At 44.7% G+C, this 26311-nt stretch overlaps 1 protein-coding gene across 3 annotated transcripts in view; it reads left to right on the top strand.

Annotated features, from left to right (window-relative positions):
• LOC112227605 (1-phosphatidylinositol 4,5-bisphosphate phosphodiesterase delta-1) overlaps positions 1–26311 on the top strand; it is a 60091-nt gene that overhangs the window by 13056 nt on the left and 20724 nt on the right. For all 3 annotated transcript variants that reach the window (XR_006080270.1, XM_042308545.1, XM_024392398.2), the window contains exons 3-8: positions 10726–10954; positions 14554–14683; positions 14891–15119; positions 17284–17485; positions 24639–24783; positions 25146–25298. Coding sequence is in view for 2 of the 3 variants with exons in the window: in XM_042308545.1 (XP_042164479.1) it covers positions 10726–10954; positions 14554–14683; positions 14891–15119; positions 17284–17485; positions 24639–24783; positions 25146–25298 (1088 nt within the window). In the remaining variant the exon portion in view is untranslated. The remainder of the gene's footprint in view (positions 1–10725; positions 10955–14553; positions 14684–14890; positions 15120–17283; positions 17486–24638; positions 24784–25145; positions 25299–26311) is intronic.

A 26311-nucleotide genomic window follows, 5' to 3' on the forward strand; every position in this document is an offset into this window, starting at 1 on the left:
AGTACTGTACTGTAGGTCACAGAGAGTGGACCAGACCTAGTACTGTACTGTAGGTTACTGAGAGGGGACCAGACCTAGTACTGTACTGTAGGTTACTGAGAGGGGACCAGACCTAGTACTGTACTATAGGTTACTGAGAGGAGAACAGACCTAGTACTGTACTGTAGGTTACTGAGAGGGGACCAGACCTAGTACTGTAGGTCACTGAGAGGGGACCAGACCTAGTACTGTACTATAGGTTACTGAGAGGAGACCAGACCTAGTACTGTACTGTAGGTTACTGAGTGGGGACCAGACCTAGTACTGTAATGTAGGTTACTGAGAGGGGACCAGACCTAGTAATGTAGGTTACTGAGAGGAGACCAGACCTAGTACTGTACTGTAGGTCACTGAGAGGGGACCAGACCTAGTACTGTACTGTCGGTTACTGAGAGGAGACCAGACCTAGTACTGTACTATAGGTTACTGAGAGGGGACCAGACCTAGTACTGTACTGTAGGTCACTGAGAGGAGACCAGACCTAGTACTATACTGTTGGTCACTGAGAGGGGACCAGACCTAGTACTGTACTGTAGGTCACTGAGAGGGGACCAGACCTAGTACTGTACTGTCGGTTACTGAGAGGGGACCAGACCTAGTACTGTAGGTTACTGAGAGGAGACCAGACCTAGTACTGTACTGTAGGTCACTGAGAGGGGACCAGACCTAGTACTGTACTGTCGGTTACTGAGAGGAGACTAGACCTAGTACTGCACTGTAGGTCACTGAGAGGGGACCAGACCTAGTACTGTACTGTATGTTACTGAGAGGAGACCAGACCTAGTACTGTACTGTAGGTCACTGAGAGGAGACCAGACCTAGTACTGTACTGTAGGTTACAGTTAACTCAGGTCTCCAGTCAATGAGAGGGGACCAGACCTAGTACTGTACTGTAGGTCACCGAGAGGAGACCAGACCTGTGTAGGTTACAGTTAACTCAGGTCTCCAGTCAATGAGAGGGGACCAGACCTAGTACTGTACTGTAGGTCACTGAGAGGAGACCAGACCTAGTACTATACTGTAGGTCACTGAGAGGGACCAGACCTAGTACTGTACTGTAGGTCACTGAGAGGGGACCAGACCTAGTCACTGTACCTAGTACTGTCGGTTTACTGAGAGGGGACCAGACCTAGTACTGTAGGTTACTGAGAGGAGACCAGACCTAGTACTGTACTGTAGGTCACTGAGAGGGGACCAGACCTAGTACTGTACTGTCGGTTACTGAGAGGGGACCAGACCTAGTACTGTAGGTTACTGAGAGGAGACCAGACCTAGTACTGTACTGTAGGTCACTGAGAGGAGACCAGACCTAGTACTATACTGTAGGTCACTGAGAGGGGACCAGACCTAGTACTGTACTGTAGGTCACTGAGAGGGGACCAGACCTAGTACTGTACTGTCGGTTACTGAGAGGGGACCAGACCTAGTACTGTACTGTAGGTTACAGTTAACTCAGGTCTCCAGTCAATGAGAGGGGACCAGACCTAGTACTGTACTGTAGGTCACCGAGAGGAGACCAGACCTAGTACTGTACTGTAGGTTACAGAACAGAGGAAGCTGTTATGCAACAAGCTCTCACAGGCTCACTGCAGAGTTAGACGTTTATCCACATTTCCCCAAATGTCAAACTTCAAAGTGTTTTTGACATCTTGGGTTGCAGCTCTGTATCGTTTCATTCCAAGTTAACGGTTCAGTTAAGGTACTCGGGAAGTAAGGGTTAATGTTTGGTATAGGGTTACAAATGGCTAAGGTTTGGGATTGGGTTACAAATGGTTAAGGTGAGGGTTAAGGTTTGGGATAGGGTTATGAATGGTTAAGGTGAGGGATAGGGTTATGAATGGTTAAGGTGAGGGTTAAGGTTTGGGATCGGGTTAAAACCAAACCAGTGGCCACCTCCGGAACCAAACAGACAACCTTCTGATCCAGAGTCATGGGATTACACCTTTCCACCATTCCCGTCCACATCACCCTAGCAAAACCCAAGCCTTGTTGATAGTAATAGCACTCGCTGTTGCCCCTAATGGACGGATTTGAAGGCATTTCCCGAAGTCCTCAGGACATGGATAGACATCCAATTTCAAAGTCAATCTTGGTTTATTGTCCTTACACTGGCTTATGGTCCTTATACTGGTTTATGGTCCTTACACTGGTTTATGGTCTTTATACTGGTTTATGGTCCTTATACTGGTTTATGGTCCTTACACTGGTTTATGGTCCTTATACTGGTTTATGGTCCTTACACTGGTTTATGGTCCTTACACTGGTTTATGGTCCTTATACTGGTTTCTGGTCCTTATACTGGTTTATGGTCCTTACACTGGTTTATGGTCCTTATACTGGTTTATGGTCCTTATACTGGTTTATGGTCCTTACACTGGTTTATGGTCCTTACACTGGTTTATAGTCCTTATACTGGTTTATGGTCCTTATACTGGTTTATGGTCCTTATACTGGTTTATGGTCCTTATACTGGTTTATGGTCCTTATACTGGTTTATAGTCCTTATACTGGTTTATGGTCCTTATACTGGTTTATGGTCCTTATACTGGTTTATGGTCTTTATACTGGTTTATGGTCCTTATACTGGTTTATGGTCCTTACACTGGTTTATGGTCCTTATACTGGTTTATGGTCCTTACACTGGTTTATGGTCTTTATACTGGTTTATGGTCCTTATACTGGTTTATGGTCCTTACACTGGTTTATGGTCCTTACACTGGTTTATGGTCCTTATACTGGTTTATGGTCCTTATACTGGTTTATAGTCCTTACACTGGTTTATGGTCCTTATACTGGTTTATGGTCCTTATACTGGTTTATGGTCCTTACACTGGTTTATGGTCCTTATACTGGTTTATGGTCCTTACTCCTCTATTATGACATCTCTCTTCAAGGAGCTTTCTGCTATAATATGATTCATCTTACCTTCTCCTTGAACGAGGCTCTGCAAACACAATGCTTCGTGATGATGAGTCTTGAAAGACCATCGTTGGTGGTAAAGGACGTTTTCATTTGATGCTCGCACATCTGTCTTTCATGTTTTTACTTAATCAGACTGTTATAATCCTGCTTGGGAATTTTACAACAAAAAAAACTCTAATTCCTATTGGCCGCATGTTGCTGCTTGTAATCGTCATATCATTGTAATTATCATAGTTTTAGAAGTATTAATCGCACAGAGATCTAATTCTATCCATCAATCGTCCACCAGACTAAGCCTAGCTAAAAGGCTAAAGAAAAACTCTAAGGGGAAGTTTACATAGTAAACATATTGGTTTGGCTTCCAGTCCCGTCCTCCATTTATCTGCACCACAGAGTGTTGGATGTTGTCGTTCCACAGAAAGACGTGAGAAATAACAAGGGAGTGAATGTGGTCAGGACCACACAATGTCCTCATTCTCTCCCTGAACTTCATCTGGTATTTAAGGAATGTGTGCGTGACGACTTGGACACTGTTCTGTTTCTCAAAATGGAAATAAGCAACAACTGCTGGTCCAAATACAAAGTACCGTATAATCTCCGGCCTACAATATTCTGTTTTCTGTGAGTGTGTGTTTGTGTGTGCGTGTATTCAGACCCTTTGATTTGGGACTCAAAATTGAGCTCAGGTGCATCCTGTTTCCAGTGATCATACTTGATATGTTTCTACAACTTGATTGTGGCCCACTTGTGATAAATTCAATTGATTGGACATGATTTGGTTATAATTTATATATAAAAGATACCACAGCTGACAGCGCATGTCAGAGCAAAAACCAAGCCATGAGCTTGAAGGACATTTCCGTAGAGCTCCGAGACAGGATCGTGTCGAGGCACAGATCTGGGGAAGGGTACCAAAAAATGTCTGCAGAATTAAAGGTCCCCAAGAACAGTGGCCTCTATCATTCTTAAATGGATGAAGTTTGGAACCACCAAGACTCTTCCTAGAGCTGGCCGCCCGGCCAAACTGAGCAATCGGGGGAGAAGGGCTTTGGTCTGGGAGGTGACCAAGAACCCGATGGTCACTCTGACAGTTTTCTATGGGGATGTTTTTCAGCCGCAGATACTGGGAGACTAGTCAGGATTAAAAGATGAACAGAGCAAAGTACAGAGAGGTCCTTGATGCTCCAGAGTGCTCATGACCTCAGACTGAGGCGAAGGTTCACCTCCAACAGGACAACGACCCTAAGCACACAGCCAAGACAATGCAGATGTGGCTTCGGGACAAGACTCTGAATGTCTTTGAGTGGCACAGCCAGAGCCCGGACTTGAACCCAACCCAACATCTCTGGAGAGACCTGAAAATAGCTGTGGCGACACTCCCCAACTCTCCAAATACAGGTGTGCCAAGCTTGTAGCGTCATACCCAAGAAGAATCGAGACTGTAATCGCTGTTTCAACAAAGTACTGAGGAAAGGGTCTGACTAATTATGTAAATGTGATATAAGTATTTATTTTGCTTTGTCATTATGGGGTATTGTACGTAGAGTGATGAGGAATAAAAATCTATTGAATCCATTGAATACTTTCTGAATACTTTTTGAATGCACTATATATATATATATATGATACACAGAGTCCTTCTTTGCTGATGTGAAGAAGAAACTGAATGAAAGAGTCCATCCACACGAAGCTGAGTGACTCACTAAATCAAGGCTTTGGATCTAAATGAATAACTACCAACATTCTTTCTGATAGTCTTGAATAAAGAAATGTTCTGGTTGTCCTGACCTGGACACCATATACAGTATTATAATAACCCATCATTTTTTCTGATAGTCTTGAATAAATAAATGTTTTGACCAAGTGAATCTGCTCATGTTGTGTGTGTTCCATTATTTGTGACATTGTGGTTAAAATAAAGAATGTAAATGAAATAAATCCTAATCAGATGCGTGTTGCAACCTTTTCATTTTTCCTGATTTAATTTTTTTGAACAAATTGTTTTGATATTTTTAAACAATACAAAACATGACAACATCACCCTGCCCAGAACCACCTCACACCCCCATCTCCATCAACAACATCACCCTGCCCAGACCCACCTCACACCCCCATCTCCATCAACAACATCACCCTGCCCAGACCCACCTCACACCCCCATCTCCATCAACAACATCACCCTGCCCAGACCCACCTCACACCCCCATCTCCATCAACAACATCACCCTGCCCAGACCCACCTCACACCCCCATCTCCATCAACAACATCACCCTGCCCAGACCCACCTCACACCCCCATCTCCATCAACAACATCACCCTGCCCAGACCCACCTCACACCCCCATCTCCATCAACAACATCACCCTGCCCAGACCCACCTCACACCCCCATCTCCATCAACAACATCTCCATCAGACCCACCTCACCCCCCATCTCCATCAACAACATCACCCTGCAGACCCACCAACATCACCCTGCCCAGACCCACCTCACACCCCCATCTCTCCATCAACAACATCACCCTGCCCAGACCCACCTCACACCCCCATCTCCATCAACAACATCACCCTGCCCAGACCCACCTCACACCCCCATCTCCATCAACAACATCACCCTGCCCAGACCCACCTCACACCCCCATCTCCATCAACAACATCACCCTGCCCAGACCCACCTCACACCCCCATCTCCATCAACAACATCACCCTGCCCAGACCCACCTCACACCCCCATCTCCATCAACAACATCACCCTGCCCAGACCCACCTCACACCCCCATCTCCATCAACAACATCACCCTGCCCAGACCCACCTCACACCCCCATCTCCATCAACAACATCACCCTGCCCAGACCCACCTCACACCCCCATCTCCATCAACAACATCACCCTGCCCAGACCCACCTCACACCCCCATCTCCATCAACAACATCACCCTGCCCAGACCCACCTCACACCCCCATCTCCATCAACAACATCACCCTGCCCAGACCCACCTCACACCCCCATCTCCATCAACAACATCACCCTGCCCAGACCCACCTCACACCCCCATCTCCATCAACAACATCACCCTGCCCAGACCCACCTCACACCCCCATCTCCATCAACAACATCACCCTGCCCAGACCCACCTCACACCCCCATCTCCATCAACAACATCACCCTGCCCAGACCCACCTCACACCCCCATCTCCATCAACAACATCACCCTGCCCAGACCCACCTCACACCCCCATCCCATCAACAACATCACCCTGCCCAGACCCACCTCACACCCCCATCTCCATCAACAACATCACCCTGCCCAGACCCACCTCACACCCCCATCTCCATCAACAACATCACCCTGCCCAGACCCACCTCACACCCCCATCTCCATCAACAACATCACCCTGCCCAGACCCACCTCACACCCCCATCTCCATCAACAACATCACCCTGCCCAGACCCACCTCACACCCCCATCTCCCATCTCCATCAACAACATCACCCTGCCCAGACCCACCTCACACCCCCATCTCCATCAACAACATCACCCTGCCCAGACCCACCTCACACCCCCATCTCCATCAACAACATCACCCTGCCCAGACCCACCTCACACCCCCATCTCCATCAACAACATCACCCTGCCCAGACCCACCTCACACCCCCATCTCCATCAACAACATCACCCTGCCCAGACCCACCTCACACCCCCATCTCCATCAACAACATCACCCTGCCCAGACCCACCTCACACCCCCATCTCCATCAACAACATCACCCTGCCCAGACCCACCTCACACCCCCATCTCCATCAACAACATCACCCTGCCCAGACCCACCTCACACCCCCATCTCCATCAACAACATCACCCTGCCCAGACCCACCTCACACCCCCATCTCCATCAACAACATCACCCTGCCCAGACCCACCTCACACCCCCATCTCCATCAACAACATCACCCTGCCCAGACCCACCTCACACCCCCATCTCCATCAACAACATCACCCTGCCCAGACCCACCTCACACCCCCATCTCCATCAACAACATCACCCTGCCCAGACCCACCTCACACCCCCATCTCCAACAACAACATCACCCTGCCCAGACCCACCTCACCCCCCATCTCCATCAACAACATCACCCTGCCCAGACCCACCTCACACCCCCATCTCCATCAACAACATCACCCTGCCCAGACCCACCTCACACCCCCATCTCCATCAACAACATCACCCTGCCCAGACCCATCTCACACCCCCATCTCCATCAACAACATCACCCTGCCCAGACCCACCTCACACCCCCCATCTCCATCAACAACATCACCCTGCCCAGACCCACCTCACACCCCCATCTCCATCAACAACATCACCCTGCCCAGACCCACCTCACACCCCCATCTCCATCAACAACATCACCCTGCCCAGACCCACCTCACACCCCATCTCCATCAACAACATCACCCTGCCCAGACCCACCTCACACCCCCATCTCCATCAACAACATCACCCTGCCCAGACCCACCTCACACCCCCATCTCCATCAACAACATCACCTGCCCAGACCCACCTCTCACACCCCCATCTTCATCAACTACATCACCCTGTCCAGACCCACCTGCTCACACCCCCATCTTCATCAACTACATCACTCTGTCCAGACCCACCTGCTCACACCCCCATCTTCATCAACAACATCACTCTGTCCAGACCCACCTGCTCACACCCCCATCTTCATCAACTACCTCACTCTGTCCAGACCCACCTGCTCACACCCCCATCTTCATCAACTACCTCACTCTGTCCAGACCCACCTGCTCACACCCCCATCTTCATCAACTACCTCACTCTGTCCAGACCCACCTGCTCACACCCCCATCTCCATCAACAACATCACTCTGTCCAGACCCACCTGCTCACACCCCCATCTCCATCAACAACATCACTCTGTCCAGACCCACATCACACCCCCATCAACTACATCACTCAATCCAGACCCACCTGCTCACACCCCCATCTTCATCAACTACCTCACTCTGTCCAGACTCACCTGCTCACACCCCCATCTTCATCAACTTCCTCACTCTGTCCAGACCCTCAGGCTCAACACCTCAACAGCCATAACACATATGTTTTTTCAACAACAGGTTATGGTCATTAATATCAAAGGCTGCACTGAAATCTAACAGTACAGCTCCCACAATCTTGTTATTATTATTTTAATTCAACCAATCATCAGTAATTTGTGTCAGTGCAGTACATATTGAGTGCCCTTCTCGCTAAGCATGCTGAACATCTGTTGTTAATTTGTTTACAGAGAAATAACATTGCATTTGGTAAAAACATACATTTTTTCAAACCGTTTGCTAAGGGCTGGCAGCAAGCTGATTGGTTGGCTGTTAGAACCAGTAAAGGCTGCTTTACCTCTCTTAGGTAGAGGAATGACTTTAGCTTCCCTCCAGGCCTGAGGACAAAGACTTTCCTCTAGACTCAGATCAAATATATGACAGATAGGAGTGGCTATAGAGTCAGCTACCATCCTCAGTAGGAGTGACTATAGAGTCAGTAGGAGTGGCTATAGAGTCAGCTACCATCCTCAGTAGGAGTGGCTATAGAGTCAGCTACCATCCTCAGTAGGAGTGGCTATAGAGTCAGATACCATCCTCAGTAGGAGTGGCTATAGAGTCAGCTACCATCCTCAGTAGGAGTGGCTATAGAGTCAGCTACCATCCTCAGTAGGAGTGGCTATAGAGTCAGCTACCATCCTCAGTAGGAGTGGCTATAGAGTCAGCTACCATCCTCAGTAGGAGTGGCTATAGAGTCAGCTACCATCCTCAGTAGGAGTGACTATAGAGTCAGCTACCATCCTCAGTAGGAGTGGCTATAGAGTCAGATACCATCCTCAGTAGGAGTGGCTATAGAGTCAGATACCATCCTCAGTAGGAGTGGCTATAGAGTCAGCTACCATCCTCAGTAGGAGTGGCTATAGAGTCAGCTACCATCCTCAGTAGGAGTGGCTATAGAGTCAGCTACCATCCTCAGTAGGAGTGGCTATAGAGTCAGCTACCATCCTCAGTACCTTTCTATCTAAGTTGTCAATGCCAGGAGGTTTGTCATTATTGATCGATGATAATAATTTTTCCACCTCTCCCACACAAACTTTACAAAATTCAAATGTACAATGGTTTTCTTTCATTTTTTTTATTTTTATGCATGAATATAATTGCTCACTGTTTGTTGTTGGCATTTCCTGTCTAAGTTTGCCCACTTTGCCAATGAAGTAATCATTAAAATAACTGGCAACATCAAATGGTTTTGTGATGAATAAGCCATCTGATTTGATGAAAGAGGGAGTTGAATGTCTTTGTGCCATTCAGTTTATTTACAGTATTCCAACGTTGTTTCCGTCATTCTTTATATCATTATGTCATAATACAGTTTCTTCTTCTTTGTGTTAAATTGTTGAGTTCAGTCACAAAATGTCTCAATTTACCGTAAGTCAGCCAGTCAGATGTACAGCCAGACTTATCAGCCACTCCTTTTGCCCCATCTCTTTCAACCATACAGTTTTTCAAGTCCTCATCAATCCATGGAGCCTTAACAGTTCTAACAGTCAGTTTCTTAACAGCTGCATGTTTCTAAATAATTGGAAGAAGCAATTTCATAAATTCACCAAGTGCAGCATCTGGATGCTCCTCATTAATCACATCAGAACAACAATTTTATTTAACATCATCCCCATAAGAGTCACAGCTAAATCTTTTGTATGATCTCTTATACATTATTTTAGGCCCAGCTGTTGGAACTTTGGCTTTCATGCATATAGCCACTATATTGTGGTCACTGCATCCAATGGCTACGGATACAGCTTCAGAACAAAGTTCTACAGTATTAGTAAACATGTGATCAATACATGTGGATGATCTTGTTCCTGTAGTGTTTGTAAACACCCTGGTAGGTTGATTAATAACCTGAACCAGATTACAGACACTGGTTACAGTGAGAACCTTCCTCTTGAGCAGGTTGATTAATAACCTGAACCAGATTACAGACACTGGTTACAGTGAGAACCTTCCTGTTGAGTGAACAGCTTGATGAAAACCAGTCAATATTCACGTCCCCAAGAAAGTAGACCTCTCTGTTTACATCACATACACTATCAAGCATTTCACACATATTATTTAGATACTGACTGACTGTGTAACTGACTGACCAGTAGACACCAGGGACTAAGTCTGACTGACCAGTAGACACCAGGGACTAAGTCTGACTGACCAGTAGACACCAGGGACTAAGTCTGACTGACCAGTAGACACCAGGGACTAAGTCTGATTGACAGGCTCCTCCAGTCAGTTACACAGGTTGGGGTGTATAGGAACAGAACCTGGGAACGAAGTGTGTAGACAGTCAGATGGCTGTTGGGTGCTATGAGTGGGTGAAAGGCACACTGAGACAGAGAGGTTTCCTGCCTACCCTCCTCTATCACCCTGTCCTGTCCTGTCCTATCAAACCCACCCTCTCCTGTATGTTTCTGTCTGGGGTAGATGTGATGAGGACATGATTGGGACAAGCCCTGGTGATGTCTCCATGGTGACAGCCATGTCATCACACAGTTTCCAGCCTGGACCTTGAGGCTTTTTGGTTTTGACCAAGAAACTATCAAGAAACTATCAAATCTCAGCAGCCATGAAACCAAGAATGCGGTCAGACTTCAGGACCAGGATTTCATAAACAATTCTAACCTCAATCCCCTTCTTGTCTCCCCTCCAGTCTCCATTGATGAGATAGAATCTGTGCGTAAGGGCCGTCAGTCGGAGGGTCTTCAGAAGCACACAGAGGCCCACGTTGAGGACCGCTGTTTCTCCATTATCTTTAAGGGCCGCAGGAGGAACCTGGACCTGATAGCTACCTCAGCAGAGGAGGCTAGGCAGTGGGTCAATGGTCTGGAGAAGATCATCTCGAACATGAAGAAACTCAACAGCCAGCAGACAAGCGAGCAGTATCCTCTTTTGTTAATCTGCTTGCTTTGCAGTTCACAACTAAAACATTGTTTAGTTACTTGGGGTTACAAATCAGAAAATAGTTGTCCAGCCTATTCAGTATAGTGGATTCCCGTCTATAAATGTGTATAGGTCAACATTTAAGCTCAGAGCAACTGGTTGCTAGCAATTTATGTTATTCTTCAATAACACAAACTCCAAAGCCAATCAGGGGGAGAAAAATAGGTTTATTTGAGAAGGACAAATCAAAGGGGGTGACACTCTAGACCCAAACTGTTACAGACCTATATCCATCCTGCCCTGCCTCTAGACCCAAACTGTTACAGACCTATATCCATCCTGCCCTGCCTCTAGACCCAAACTGTTACAGACCTATATCCATCCTGCCCTGCCTCTAGACCCAAACTGTTACAGACCATCCATCCTGCCCTGCCTCTAGACCCAAACTGTTACAGACCTATATCCATCCCTGCCCTGCCTCTAGCCCAAACTGACCCAAACTGACCCTATATCCATCCTGCCCTGCCTCTAACTTACAGACCTATATCCATCCTGCCCTGCCTCTAGACCCAAACTGTTACAGACCTATATCCATCCTGCCCTGCCTCTAGACCCAAACTGTTATATCCATCCTGCCCTGCCTCTAGACCCAAACTGCTACAGACCTATATCCATCCTGCCCTGCCTCTAGACCCAAACTGTTACAGACCTGCCTTTCTAAAGTCTTCAAAAGCCAAGTTAATAAACAGATCGCTGACCATTTCGGGTCGCACCGTCCCTTCTCCGCTGTGCAATCCGGTTTCCGAGCTGGTCACAGGGGCACCTCGGCCACACTCAAGGTACTAAACGATATCATAACCGCCATCGATAGGAGACAGTACTGTGCAGCCATCTTCATCGACCTGGTCAAGGCTTTCAACTCTGTCAATCACCATATTCTTATCGGCAGCCTCAATAGCCTTGGTTTCTCAAATGACTGCCTCGCCTGGTACACCAACTACTTCGCAGACAGAGTTCAGTGTGACAAATCGGAGGGCCTGTTGTCTAGACCTCTGGCAGTCTCTATGTGGGTACCACAGGGTTCAATTCTTGGGCCGACTCTTTTCTCTGTACATATCTACGATGCCGCTCTTGCTGCAGGTGATTCCCTGATCCACCTCTACGCAGACGACACCATTCTGTATACATCTGGCCCTTCCTTTGGACACTGAGTTAAAACCTCTTTGGGGTAGGTGGCGTCCCACCTGGCCAACATCCAGTGAAATTGCAGAGCGCAAAATTCAAAATACAAATTTCGTAATATTAAACATTCATGAAAATACAAGTGTACAGTGTATTTACGAAATACATCACAAATGGTCATTTTGTTTGATAAAGTCCTTCTTTATATCCCAAAAAAGTCAGTTTAGTTGGCGCGCTCCATTCAGTAATCCACCGGTTCCCCTCGTTCTAAATGCAGACAAAGGAATCCCAATAAACTTCGTCCAAACAAGTCAAACAACATTTCTAATCAATCCTCAGGTACCCTTATATGTAAATAAATGATACAATTGAAGACGATGAATCGTATGTTCATTTCCGGAGATAAATAACTCTCTGGGATATGTGGGACGCTAATTCAAACAATAGAAATCTCATAATTATAATTCCCCAAACATACAAGTATTATACAAGTATTATACACCATTTTAAATATAAACTTCTTGTTAATCCAGCCACAGTTGTCTGATTTGAAAAAGGCTTTACGGCGAAAGCACACCATGCGATTATGCTAGGTCAGCGCCTAGTCACAGAAAACCATACAGCCATTTTCCAACCAAGGAGAGGTGTCACAAAAGTCAGAAATAGCATTAAAAATAATCACTAACCTTTGATGATCTTCACCGGATGGCACTCAGAGGTCTCCATGTTAGACAACAAATGTGTGTTTTGTTCGATAAAATTCACCTTTATGTCCACAAACCTCATTTGCAGTTTACTTTGGGCACCTCAGTCATCCAAACTTCGGAATACTGCCCCCTACCCCGAAGAAGTTTTAACTAACCTCCAAATGAGCTTCAATGCCATACACCACTCCTTCCGTGGCCTCCAAACGCTAGTAAAACCAAATGCATGCTTTTCAACCGTTCGCTGCCCGCACCCGCCTGCCCGACTAGCATCACTACCCTGGGCGGTTCTGACCTAGAATATGTGGACAACTATGAATACCTAGGAGTCTGGCTAGACTGTAAACTCTCCTTCCAGACTCATATGTAACATCTCCAATCCAAAATAAAATCTAGAATCGGCTTTCTATTTCGCAACAAAGCCTCCTTCACTCACGCCGCAAAACTTGCCCTAGTTAAACTGACTATCCTACCGATCCTCGACTTCGCCGATGTCATCTACAAAATAGCTTCCAATACTCTGCTCAGCGGGCTGGATGCGGTCTATCACAGTGGCATCCGTTTTGTTACCAAAGCCCCTTATACCACCCACCACTGCGACCTGTATGCTCTAGACGGCTGGCTCTCGCTACATATTCTTCGCCAGACCCACTGGCTCCAGGTCATCTATACATCTATGCTAGGTAAAGCTCCACCTTATCTCAGCTCACTGGTCACGAAAACAACACCCACCCACGTCCTCCAGTGAGCATATCTCACTGGTCATCCCGACACCTGGTTTGGCTGCCTTTCCTTCCAGTACTCTGCTGCCAGTGACTGGAACGAATTGCAAAAATCGCTGAAGCTGGAGACTTATATGTCCCTCACTTACTTTAAACATCAGCTATCTGAGCAGGTAACTGACCACTGCAGCTGTACATAGCCCATCTGGAAATAGCCCACCCAATCTACCTACCTCATCCCCATATTGTTTTTATTTACTTTTCTGCTCTTTTGCACACCAGTATCTCTACTTGTACATCATCATCTGCTCATCTATCACTCCAGTGCTAATCTGCTAAATTGTAATTACTTCGCCACTATGGCCTATTTGTTGCCTTACCTCCTCACGCCATTTGCACACACTGTATGTAGACTTTCGTTTTTTCTATTGTGTTATTGACTGTACACTTGTTTATTCCATGTGTAACTCTGTGTTGTTGTTTGTGTCGCACTGCTTTGCTTTATCTTGGCCAGGTCGCAGTTGTAAATGAGAACTTGTTCTCAACTGACCTACCTGGTTAAATAAAGGTGAAATAAATGTAATTTAAAAAAAAAACTGTTATGCTGGGATGATCAGATGTTCTGTCCCCGGTCCTCAGCTTTTCCCCACCGAACAAAGGAACAGGATGCCATTTATAACCCCCCACCCTAACCTGGGATTGAGCAATCAGAAGTCCTTGCAGTACAACTTGGTTAATGGCCAAATAACAAGTATCCTGCCCCAGACTCAATGTACAGACCAATGACAACGTGTCCTACGTCGCTCTGAGTTTAGGAGTGTCATTCCACAGATTCTGAACAGATGTTGAACTGAAACCCAACTCCTATTTACAATTCGCTATTGACCATTAGTACTCTAGTATTTAGTCCTCTCTTCCTCTGCGTTGTGTATTTATCTTTGACATATTCCTACATGGTGAATGATTGATCCTTATCTGGGCGTATTAAAGCTGGATCTTCAACTGTATGAGGAAAGCAGACAAGAACAAGGACAACAAGATGACCCTGAAGGAGCTGAAACACTTCCTCCGCCAGATCAACATCGAGGTGGACGACATGTACGCTGAAGTGCTGTTTGCAGTGAGTGGACAGCTACAGTTGGTCAATAACTTACAAGGATGGTGTTATAGACTCTGTACAGGCAGCTCCTAATGCATTCCTGTAATGTTCCTGTATGTATATGGGTTTCATTTAAGGTTATGCTATGTCTCAAAGCATTTTACTTTGTCTGAGGAGGAACTCAATGTACTGTATCTCGTTAGTACTGTTTTGTTAATGATCCTACAGAAATGTGACAAGTCTAACTCGGGCTCCCTGGAAGGTCCTGAGATCAAACACTTCTATGATCTGCTGATATACCGCGAGGAGATCGATGTGATCTATGGGAAGTACGCCACTACGGGGGAGCAGATGAGTGTCAAAGACCTGCTCAACTTCCTGCTGAACGAGCAGCGTGAGGTGGCCACAATGGAGGACGCTGTAAGCCTCATAGAGAGATACGAGCTGGACGATTCAGGTGAGAGATGCTCAGGTACTGACTCAATACAAACTGACTCCGGTGAGGAGAGATGCTCTAGTTCTGACTCAATGTGATCTGGATGACTCAGGTGAGGAGAGATGCTCTAGTACTGACTCAATATGATCTGGATGACTCAGGTGAGGAGAGATGCTCTAGTTCTGACTCAATATGATCTGGATGACTCAGGTGAGGAGAGATGCTCTAGTTCTGACTCAATATGATCTGGATGACTCAGGTGAGGAGAGATGCTCTAGTACTGACTCAATATGATCTGGATGACTCAGGTGAGGAGAGATGCTCTAGTACTGACTCAATATGATCTGGATGACTCAGGTAAGGAGAGATGCTCTAGTTCTGACTCAATATGATCTGGATGACTCAGGTGAGGAGAGATAATCTAGTACTGACTCAATATGATCTGGATGACAAAAGGGGGTACAACTCAATATTAGGAAGATGTTCCTAATGTTTTGTACACTCATTTTACTGTACGTAAGAATGCAGCATTCGATGGCAGCATACAGTTTTATGGTATTCTATAAATGTGCTAAAATACTTTGTGTATTTCTGAGGCACCTTTCCATTGTAAGATAAATTATATACATTGCCTTCACAAAGTATTCATCCTCGACTTGATTATATTTATATATTTTTCTCACCCATTTACACATGCACAATTGGACTAGCAACTGGAAGGTTGCAAGTTCAAACCCCCGAGCTGACAAGGTACAAATCTGTCATTCTGCCCCTGAATAGGTAGTTAACCCACTGTTCCTAGGCCATCATTGAAAATATGAATTTGTTCTTAACTGACTTGCCTGGTTAAATAAAGGTAAAAATAAAAAATAAATAAAAAAACACATAATGACAAAGTGAAAACAATTTTTTGCAAATTTATTTAAAATGAAATACAGAAATGTCTTATTTACATAAGTATTTACACCCCTGAGTCAATACATGTTAGAATCACCTTTGGCAGCTATTACAGTTGCGAATCTTTCTGGGTAAGTCTCTAAGATTTCCACACCTGGATTGTGCAACATTTCCCCATTATTCTTCTCAAAATTCTTCAAGCTCTGTCAAATTGGTTGTTGATCATTGATAGAAAGTGGCTATAAATTAATAAAAACAAAAGCTTGCCTTGATTTGGAAACCATAGCCAGTTAGCTAACATGGCATCCCTCTCTGCTTGAGTAGGCTAAAAGTGAAGGAAAAAAATCTCTCTCTCTCTCTCTCTCTCTCTCTCTCTCTCTCTCTCTCTCTCTCTCTCTCTCTCTCTCTCTCTCTCTCTCTCTCTCTCTCTCTCTGTCTGTCTGTCTGTCTCTCTCTGTCTGTCTGTCTGTGTCTGTCTTTCTCTGTCTGTCTGTCTCTGTCTGTCTGTCTGTCTCTGTCTGTCTGCTCTCTCTCTCTCTCTCTCTGTCTCTCTCTCTCTCTCTCTCTCTCTCTCTGTCTCTCTCTCTCAGAGGAGGGGGAGGAGGACGGAAACTAGCTGTCTTCCGGCCTCATGGTGAAATCCCTGAGCGGTTTCCTTCCTCTCTGGCAACTGAGTTAGGAAGGACACCTGTATCTTTGTAGTGACGGGGTTTATTGATACACCATCCAGTGTAATTAATAACTTCACCAAGCTCAAAGGGATATTCAATGTCTGCTTTTGTATGTTTACCCATCTACCAATAGGTGCCCTTCTTTGCAAGGCATTGGAAATCCTTGCTGGTCTTTGTGGTTGTATCTGTATTATATTCACTGCTCGACTGAGGGACCTTACAGATAATTGTTTGTGTGGGGTACAGAGATGAGGTAGTCATTCAAAAATCATGTTAAACACTATTATTACATATGTGACTTGTTAATTTAAGCAATTCTTTACTCCTGAACATATTTAGGCTTGCCATAACAAAGGGGTTGAATACTGATTCAAGACATTTCAGCTTTTCATTTTTTATGATTTATTTTTTATTTTTAGAAAAGCATATTTCAACTTTGACCTTATGGGGTATTGTGTGTTGGCCAGTGACAAAATAAATCTGAATTTAATCCATTTTCAATTCAGGCTGTAACACAACAAAATGTGTCAAGGGGTGTGAATACTTTCTGAAGGCACTGTATATCTGGGAGGGCTATTTCACAAGGCCCAATCGCCTAACTCATTCTGCCCCCCCAGCAAAGCAGAAGAATCACATGACCAAAGATGGCTTCCTGATGTACCTGCACCAGGAGGAGGGGTCTATCTTCAACCCCGCCCACAAGGAGGTGTTCCAGGATATGAGCCAGCCAATCAACCACTACTTCATCAGCTCCTCCCACAACACCTACCTGATGGAAGACCAGCTCAAAGGCCACAGCAGCACAGAGGCCTATATCAAGTAACCATGACAACCTCTAATTTAAACTAACCATACCTTACTACCTCTAATCTAAACCTAACCTTTACTACCAAGCTGCACCGAGGCCTACATTTAAACCCCAAGGCATTTTGAATTCAAATACTTCTAGTACACTAGAAACTCAAAGTCAATGTTAAGTGGTACTGACTCAAAATTAAATGAGAAGTCACATCAACTCTATAAGTTATGATAACAAATTAACTTTTTTTCCCAGCATGCTCTACTGCAGGTTGATTTTTTTGAATAATTGTTAATATCTGTGTTTTTGAATGTACTTTGAGTGCAGTGGCAGTCGGTGCCATTTGAGATGAGGGAGGATGATACATGTTTTAATGAGCATGGCCTTATTTCTATTACAGCATATTGGATGACTGTCATTCATATTCCATTCACCCAGTTCAATGTAACATCGATAGGTTAAGACTACAAAATGATACTCAAATGTTCCCTCTACCCATCATGATTTTTTTGCTGCAACCTTCCTATGAATGAAAGTTTACAACGTAGAGCATTTTGAGTGGTCACGTTGACAGAGAGCGACACATTCAGTACCGTCTTGCATCTACTCACCACATGTTATGCACATGTTATGCACTGCAGTGCTAGCTATCTGTAGCTTATGATTTCAGTACTAGATTAATTCTCTGATATTTTGATTGGGTGGACAACATGTCAGTTCATGATGCAAGAGGTCTGATAGCTTCCGGAGGACATCTTCCAACCTGTCATAATTACTGTAGAAGTCTATGGAAGGGGGAGAGAACCATGAGCCTCCTAGGTTTGGTATTGAAGTCAATGTACCCAAAGGAGGACAGAATCTAGCTGTCCTCCGGCTAAATCATGGTGCTGCCCTACAGGGTGCTGCTGAGGCGAGTGTAAACAGTGTTTTAATCAATTATTTGGTGACGTGAATATACACCACCGTTCAACAGTTTGGGGTCACTTAGAAATGTCCTTGTTTTCCATGAAAACAGACATGAAATTAGTTGCAAAATGAATAGGAAATACAGTCAAGACGTTGACAAGGTTATAAATAATGATTTTGAATGGAAATAATAATTGTGTCCTTCAAACTTTGCTTTCGTCAAAGAATCCTCCATTTGCAGCAATTACAGCCTTGCAGACCTTTGGCATTCTAGTTGTCAGTTTGTTGAGGTAATCTGAAGAGATTTCACCCCATGCTTCCTGAAGCACCTCCCACAAGTTGGATTGGCTTGATGGGCACTTCTTACGTACCATACGGTCAAGCTGCTCCCACAACAGCTCAATAGGGTTGGGATCCGGTGACAGTGCTGGCCACTCCATTATAGACAGAATACCAGCTGATTGATTCTTCCCTAAATAGTTCTTGCATAGTTTGGAGCTGTGCTTTGGGTTATTGTCCTGTTGTAGGAGAAAATTGGCTCCAGTCCAAAAGGTATGGCATGGCGTTGCAAAATGGAATGATAGCCTTCCTTTTACAAATCTCCCACCTCTCCCACCAAAGCACCCCCAGACCATCACATTGCCTCCACCAGGCTTGACAGATGACGTCACTCCTCCACCAGGCTTGACAGATGGTTCACTCCTCCACCATGCTTGACAGATGACGTCACTCCTCCAGCATCTTTCCATTTTTTCTGCGTCTCAGGAATGTTCTTCTTTGTGATCCGAACACCTCAAACTTAGACTCGTCTGTGTCTGTGTTCTCTCTTTTGCCCATCTTATCTTAATCTTTTATTTTTATTGGCCAGTCTGAGATATGCATTTTTCTTTGCAACTCTGCCTAGAAGGCCAGCATCCTGGAGTCGCCTCTTCACTGTTGACGTTGAGACTGGTGTTTTGTGGATACTATTTAATGAAGCTGCCAGTTGAGGACTTGTGAGGCATCTGTTTCTCAAACTAGACACTCTAATGTACTTGTCCTCTTGCTTAGTTGTGCACCGGGGCCTCCCACTCCTCTTTCTATTCTGGTTAGAGACAGTTTGTGCTGTTCTGTGAAGGGAGTAGTACACAGTGTTGTACGAGATCTTCAGTTTCTTGGCAATTTCTCACATGGAATAGTTTTCATTTCTCAGAACAAGACTAGACTGACGAGTTTCAGAAGAAAGTACTTTGTTTCTGGCCATTTTGAGCCTGTAATCAAACCCACAAAATGCTGATGCTCCAGATACTAACTAGTCTAAAGAAGGCCAGTTTTATTGCTTCTTTCATCAAGAAAACAGTTTTCAGCTGTGCTAACATAATTGCAAAAGTGTTTTCTAATGATCAATTAGCCTTTAAAATGATAAACTTGGATTATCTAACACAATGTGCCATTGGAACACAGGAGTGATGGTGGCTGATAATGGGCATATGTAGATATTCCATTAAAAATCAGCCGTTTCCAGCTACAATAGTAATTTACAACATTAACAATGTCCACACTGTATTTTCTGATCAATTTGATGTTATTTTAATGGACCAAAAATGTGTCTTTCAATGTGTCCTCCCCTTCCTCCACTGAGGAGCCTCCACTGATTGAGTAGTTGTTTGATTCAGGTTATGATAAATAACTTTAAATAGAAATCAAAAGTTTCTGTTTTTTCAATCAACAAAAAAAAACACATTCCTCACAGATGTGGCAGACATAAATATAATGAATTAAAATATTAAACAAAACAAACCACACATTTGCAGCAGCACTGTATGTGATCTGATCATGTTAGCTGTTTCCAGCTTTAGCTGAGACAACAAGCAAAGCATATGTTTTACAGCACCTTACACAACATGTACAGAGCAATTGGAAAGTATTCAGACCCCTTCACCTTTTCCACATTTTGTTATGTTACAGGCTTATTCTAAAAGTGATTAAGTTGTTTGTTTATCCTCATGAATCTACACATAATACCCCATAATGACATCACAATACCCCATAATGACATCACAATACCCCATAATGACATCACAATACCCCATAATGACATCACAATACCCCATAATCACAAAGCAAAAACTGTTATTGTTTTTTTTTGCGAGTTTATAAATAAATAAAAAACAGAAATATGACATTTACATAGGTATTCAGACCCTTTACTCAGTACTTTGTTGAAGCACTTTTGGCAACGATTACAGCCTCGAGTCTTCTTGGGTATGACGCTACAAACTTGGCACACCTGTATTTGGGGATTTTCTTCCATTCTTCTCTGCAGATCCTCTCAAGCTCTGTCAGGTTGGATGAGGAGCTTCGCAGCACAGCTATTTTCAGGTCTCTCCAGAGATGTTCGATTGAGTTCTAGTCTGGGCTCTGGCTGGGCCACTCAAGGACATACAGAGACTTATCCTGAAGCCACTCTTGCGTTGTCTTGGCTGCGTGCTTAGGGTCGTTGACCTGTTGGAAGATGAACCTTCACCCCAGTCTGAGGTCATGAGCGCTCTGGAGCAGGTTTTCATCAAGGATCTCTCTGTACTTTGCTCTGTTCATCTTTTCCTTGTTCTGGACTATCCTCCCTGTCGCTGAAAAACTTCCCCACAGCATGATGCTGCCACCACCATGCTTCACCATAGGGATAGTATTGGCCAGGTGATGAGCGGTGCCTGGTTTCCGACAGAGGATGAGGTTGGCAGTTGTTGGCCCTTGGGAAGGGACGGGTCCTCATGCTCCTGGCTTTTCTGAAGCTAGCTGTTTCTTGGGGACTTTTCTATGGCTATTGCTCAAGTCCGGGTAAAAATGTCACATGCAATGTCGCCTTTTTTTAGCCTACATGGCTTTTTTGTATGAAGCTAATGGGGTTTAACTTGAAGTGGAGGTAAGATTAACAATTGGAAATTACTTGTGTGGAGCTCTCAGTTCATGCGGCCATCTCGTTCAACCTTCACGTGATCCCATAACATAGATATTTTCTGAAGTAATCCAATAACTTAGTTAGATTTTTTGCACACGTTATTGCAATGGTCGTCCCAGTTGAAATGGCTTAGGCATTCTCCTCTCACTGTTCCTGACCTGACATTCATTATGAATGTAGGTTGCAGGTGAACACATTTTTCTACTGTTGGATATTCTAACTCTGGCATAATGTGACTTGCAGGTAGGTACATTTCCCAGGTTTTCCAGAAATATTTCAACCAGGATCTTTTAAAAGTCTGGGAATTTGGGGACAGTTCCATATATGTTGCAACCCTACCAACACTACTAAACCCTACTAAACCCTACTAACCCAACTAAACCCTACTAAACCCTACTAAACCCTACTAACCCCTACTAACCCCTACTAAACCCTACTAAACCCTACTCGCAGGCCTGATGTGGCCTGTACAGGGTTGCAAAGGGAGGGTATATTACTAGAAACGTTTGATGTTTACCAGTACACTACCAGTATGTTTGTATGTTGAAGGATTTTATGTAATCTTTCACAAGACATTTAGTGGCCCTTTGGGGCTCTTCAGATTATTACATGTGTCTGGAGGCCTTACTCAACATGTTAAAACTAACACAACTCAAATCTGGAGCCCCTACAGGGTCACAGTGACTATCGGCTTGAGTAATGACTACAGAATCACTTTAAGTAACTGTACTCAGATATATTTAGTGCAACAGGTTTCCTCAAAAGTTTTGAGTAATGACAGCACATTGGGGTGTGCAGTGTACATTAATACATACATATTACAACATATTGCATACAGTACGTAAATATATATATATATTACATATATACATACAACCTTTAATAAACACAAAATAAATACACAAAAAAAATAAAATGTTTTACCTCTTTTTTTTCCCCCATTTCCAATTGGTAATTACAGTCTTGTTCCATCGCTGCAACTCCCGTACGGACTCGGGAGAAGCGAATGTCGAGAGCCGTGCATCCTCCGAAACTCAACCCATCCAATCCGCACTGCTTCTTGACACAATGCCCGCTTATCCCAAGAAGCCAGCCGCACCAATGTGCCGGAGGAAACACCGTACAACTGGCGACCATGTCAGCATGCATGCGCCTACCACAGAGTCGCTAGCGCATGATAGGACAAGGAAATCTCTGCCTGCCAAACTCTCTCCTAACCCAGACAACGCTGGACCAATTGAGCGCCGCCTCATGGGTCTCCCAGTCACGGCCAGCTGTGACACAGCCTGGGATTGAACCCGGGTCTGCGAAGCAGTGCCTTAGACCGCTGCACCACTCGGGAGACCCCTGCAAATGGATTTTAACAAACAATTGGTCCCTCAAAAAATGCAGCCCCCATTGAATTTATGAATCCCGATGTGGTCCTCGAGCCAAAAAGTAAACCTTTGTTACAGTGTCTATGTAGTTGCAAATAGAAATATTCTTCAAGTATGTCTACTTCACCATCTGCCCATTTTATTGGTAAACTACAAGAAAGTGTAAACACTGTGTGTTTTAATGATCCATCACGTAATATGGTTGTCATAATTAAGTTTTAGTCCAGAGAGGCTAGAACAGTGACTAAGATCTTCAATGAGACCGTGTAGGGATCCAGATTGCGGACTTAAGAAAAAACAAGAGTCATCAACACTTTAGTTATTATCCCATGGATTTCTACCCCTTAATTTTGATTAATTGTTTTACATTTACCCTATGGGACTCCCAATCACGGCCTGATGTGATTCATTCTAGTCGTACATTCTAGTCGTACTTTATCAAACACCAAAATCAGCTAGACGAGTAGATGTAATACTAAATACAGATACAGTACTAGATACAGTAGATATAGTACTAGATACAGTAGATCCACATCCGGCCGTGATTGGGAGTCCCATAGGGCTGCACACAATTGGCCCAGCGTCGTCTGGGTTTGGCGTGGGGTAGGCCGTCATTGTAAATAAGAATTTGCTCTTAACTTGCTTGCCTAATTAAATAAAGTCCACCTGTGTGCAATCTAAGTGTCACATGATCTGTCACATGATCTGAGTATGTATACACCTCTTCTGAAAGGCCCCAGAGTCTGCAACACCATTAAGCAAGGGGCACCACCAAGTAAGCGGCACCATGAAGACCAAGGAGCTCTCCTAACAGGTCAGGGACTAAGTTGTGGAGAAGTACAGTTCAGGGTTGGGTTATAAAAAAATATCAGAAACTTTGAACATCCCACGGAGCACCATTAAATCCATTATTAAAAAATGGAAAGAATATGGCACCACAACAAACCTGCCAAGAGAGGGCCTCCCAGCAAAACTCACAGACCAGGCAAGGAGGGCATTAATCAGAGAGGCAACAAAGAGACCAACGATAACCCTGAAGGAGCTGCAAAGCTCCACATCGGAGATCAGAGTATCTGTCCATAGGACCACTTTAAGCCGTACACTCCACAGAGCTGAAGTTTATGGAAGAATGGTCAGAAATAAAGCTATTGCTTAAAGAAAAAAATAAGCAAACATGTTTGGTGTTCACCAAAAGGCATTAGGGAGACTTGCCAAACATCTGGTCAGATGAGACAAAAAAATTAGCTTTTTGGCCCTCAAGGAAAACGCTATGTCTGGCGTAAACCCAACACCTCTCATCACTCCGAGAACACATCCCCACAGAGATTTGAGACTGGGACGGAGGTTCACCTTCCAGCAGGACAATGACCCGAAGCATACTGCTAAAGCAACACTCGAGTGGTTTAAGGAGAAACATTTAAATGTCTTGGAATGGCACAGACCTCAATCCAATTGAGAATCTGTGGTATGACTTAAAGATTGCTGTACACTAGCAGAATCAAATCAAATCAAAATCAAATCAAACTAGAAGGAGATGGAGCAGTTTTGCCTTTTAGAATGGGCAAAATTCTCAGTAGCTAGACGTGCCAAGCTTATAGAGTCATAACCCAAGAGACTTGCTGCTGTAATTGCTGCAAAAGGTGGCTCTACAAACTATTGACTTTGGGGGAATAATTATGCATGCTCAAGTGTCTTATTTCTTGTTTGTTCCACAATAAAACATATTTTGCATGTTGTGTACATCAAATGATACAAACCCCCCAAAAATCTATTTTAATTCCAGGTTGTAAGTCAACAAAATAGAAAAAATACCTTCGCAAGCAACTGCACAGTAGATAAAGTACTAGATAGAGTAAATATAGTACTATATACAGTAGATCTAGTACTAGAAACAGATTAAGTACTATTAGTAGTAGTACTGTATATGTGTGTTGATTGTGTTGTGGTCTTTAGGGCCCTGATGAAGAGTTGTCGCTGTGTGGAGTTAGACTGTTGGGACGGGGCCCATGGAGAACCAATCATCTACCACGGCCACACCCTCACCTCCAAGGTCCTGTTTAAAGACGTCATCAAGGCCATCAAGGAGTATGCCTTCAAGGTAACCCTAACCCTAACTCATTAAGGAGTACCCCTTCAAGATCAGTATAACCCCTAACCCATGACCTCTAACCGTAACCCCTGACTCTAAGCCATTAAGGAGCACACCGTCAAGGTCAGTCTAACCCTGACCCGAAAGTTAACCCCTAACCCTAACTCATCAAGGAGTACTCCTTCAAGATCAGTATAACCCCTAACCCATGACCTTTAACCGTAACCCCTGACCCTGATCCTAACCTTAACCCCTAACTCTAACCCATCAAGGAGTACGCCTTCAAGGTTTCACCATGAAGTCAAACCGGCCCAGTGATGACCAGTAGAGATGGACATGACTGCTAATGTTATATTGTTGTCCTCCCCCAGACATCAGAGTACCCAGTGATCCTGTCCCTGGAGAACCACTGTACACTGGAGCAGCAGAAACTGATGGCCAAGCACATGATCTCCATCCTGGGCAGCGCCCTGCTCACCTCCCCCCTGGAGGACCAGATGCCCACTGCCTTCCCCTCACCCCAGGTCAGAGACGAGCAGATAATCAATCAATCCAACCATCAATCCACCCACCCACCCATCAACCCACCAGTCCATCCATCAATCAGTCAATTCATCCACCAACCCACCTATCAACCCACCAATCCATCCATCCATCAATCAATTCATCCACCTACCCACCCATCAACCCACCAATCCATCCATCCATCAGTCAATGAATCCACCTACCCACCCATCAATCCACCAGTCCATCCATCCATCAATCAATCAATCAATCAATCAATCAATTCATCCACCTACCCACCCATCAACCCACCAATCCATCCATCCATCAATCAATTCATCCACCTACCCACCTATCAACCCACCAGTCCATCCATCAATCAATTCATCCACCTACCCACTCATCAACCCACCAATCCATCCATCCATCAGTCAATTCATCCACCTACCCACCCATCAACCCACCAATCCATCCATCCATCAATCAATTCATCTACCTACCCACCCATCAACCCACCAATCCATCCATCCATCCATCCATCCATCAATCAATTCATCCACCTACCCACCCATCAACCCACCAATCCATCAATAAATTCATCCACCCACCCACCCATCAACCCACCCATCAATCAATTCATCCACCCATCCACCCACCCACCCATCAAATCACCCATCAATCAACTGATCCATCCACCCACCCATCAATCAATTCATCCACCCACCCATCAACCCACCAATCCATCCATCCAATCGTATTTGTTTTTCAACCCTCAGTGTTTAAAGCCTGGAGCTTCATAACCACATACCCAGTATTTTAAATATGAACGCTAAGAGGCAAGCCAAAACAAGTTGTGGATGTTAGACAGATGAAAGGCTCTAAGTCAGTACTGAGAATGTGAAGGAAGAACAATAACATCTTGTTTGACTGAGTAGGATAAGATTGGGGTTTTACGAGAAGGAATGTGATGTCCCTGCTAACAGTATCTGTCTGTTAGAGCCTGTCTGTCTATAGAGCTAACAGTTTCTGTCTG

The sequence above is a fragment of the Oncorhynchus tshawytscha genome, linkage group LG29, assembly GCF_018296145.1.
Source record: "Oncorhynchus tshawytscha isolate Ot180627B linkage group LG29, Otsh_v2.0, whole genome shotgun sequence".
Classification (NCBI taxonomy): Eukaryota; Metazoa; Chordata; class Actinopteri; order Salmoniformes; family Salmonidae; genus Oncorhynchus; species Oncorhynchus tshawytscha.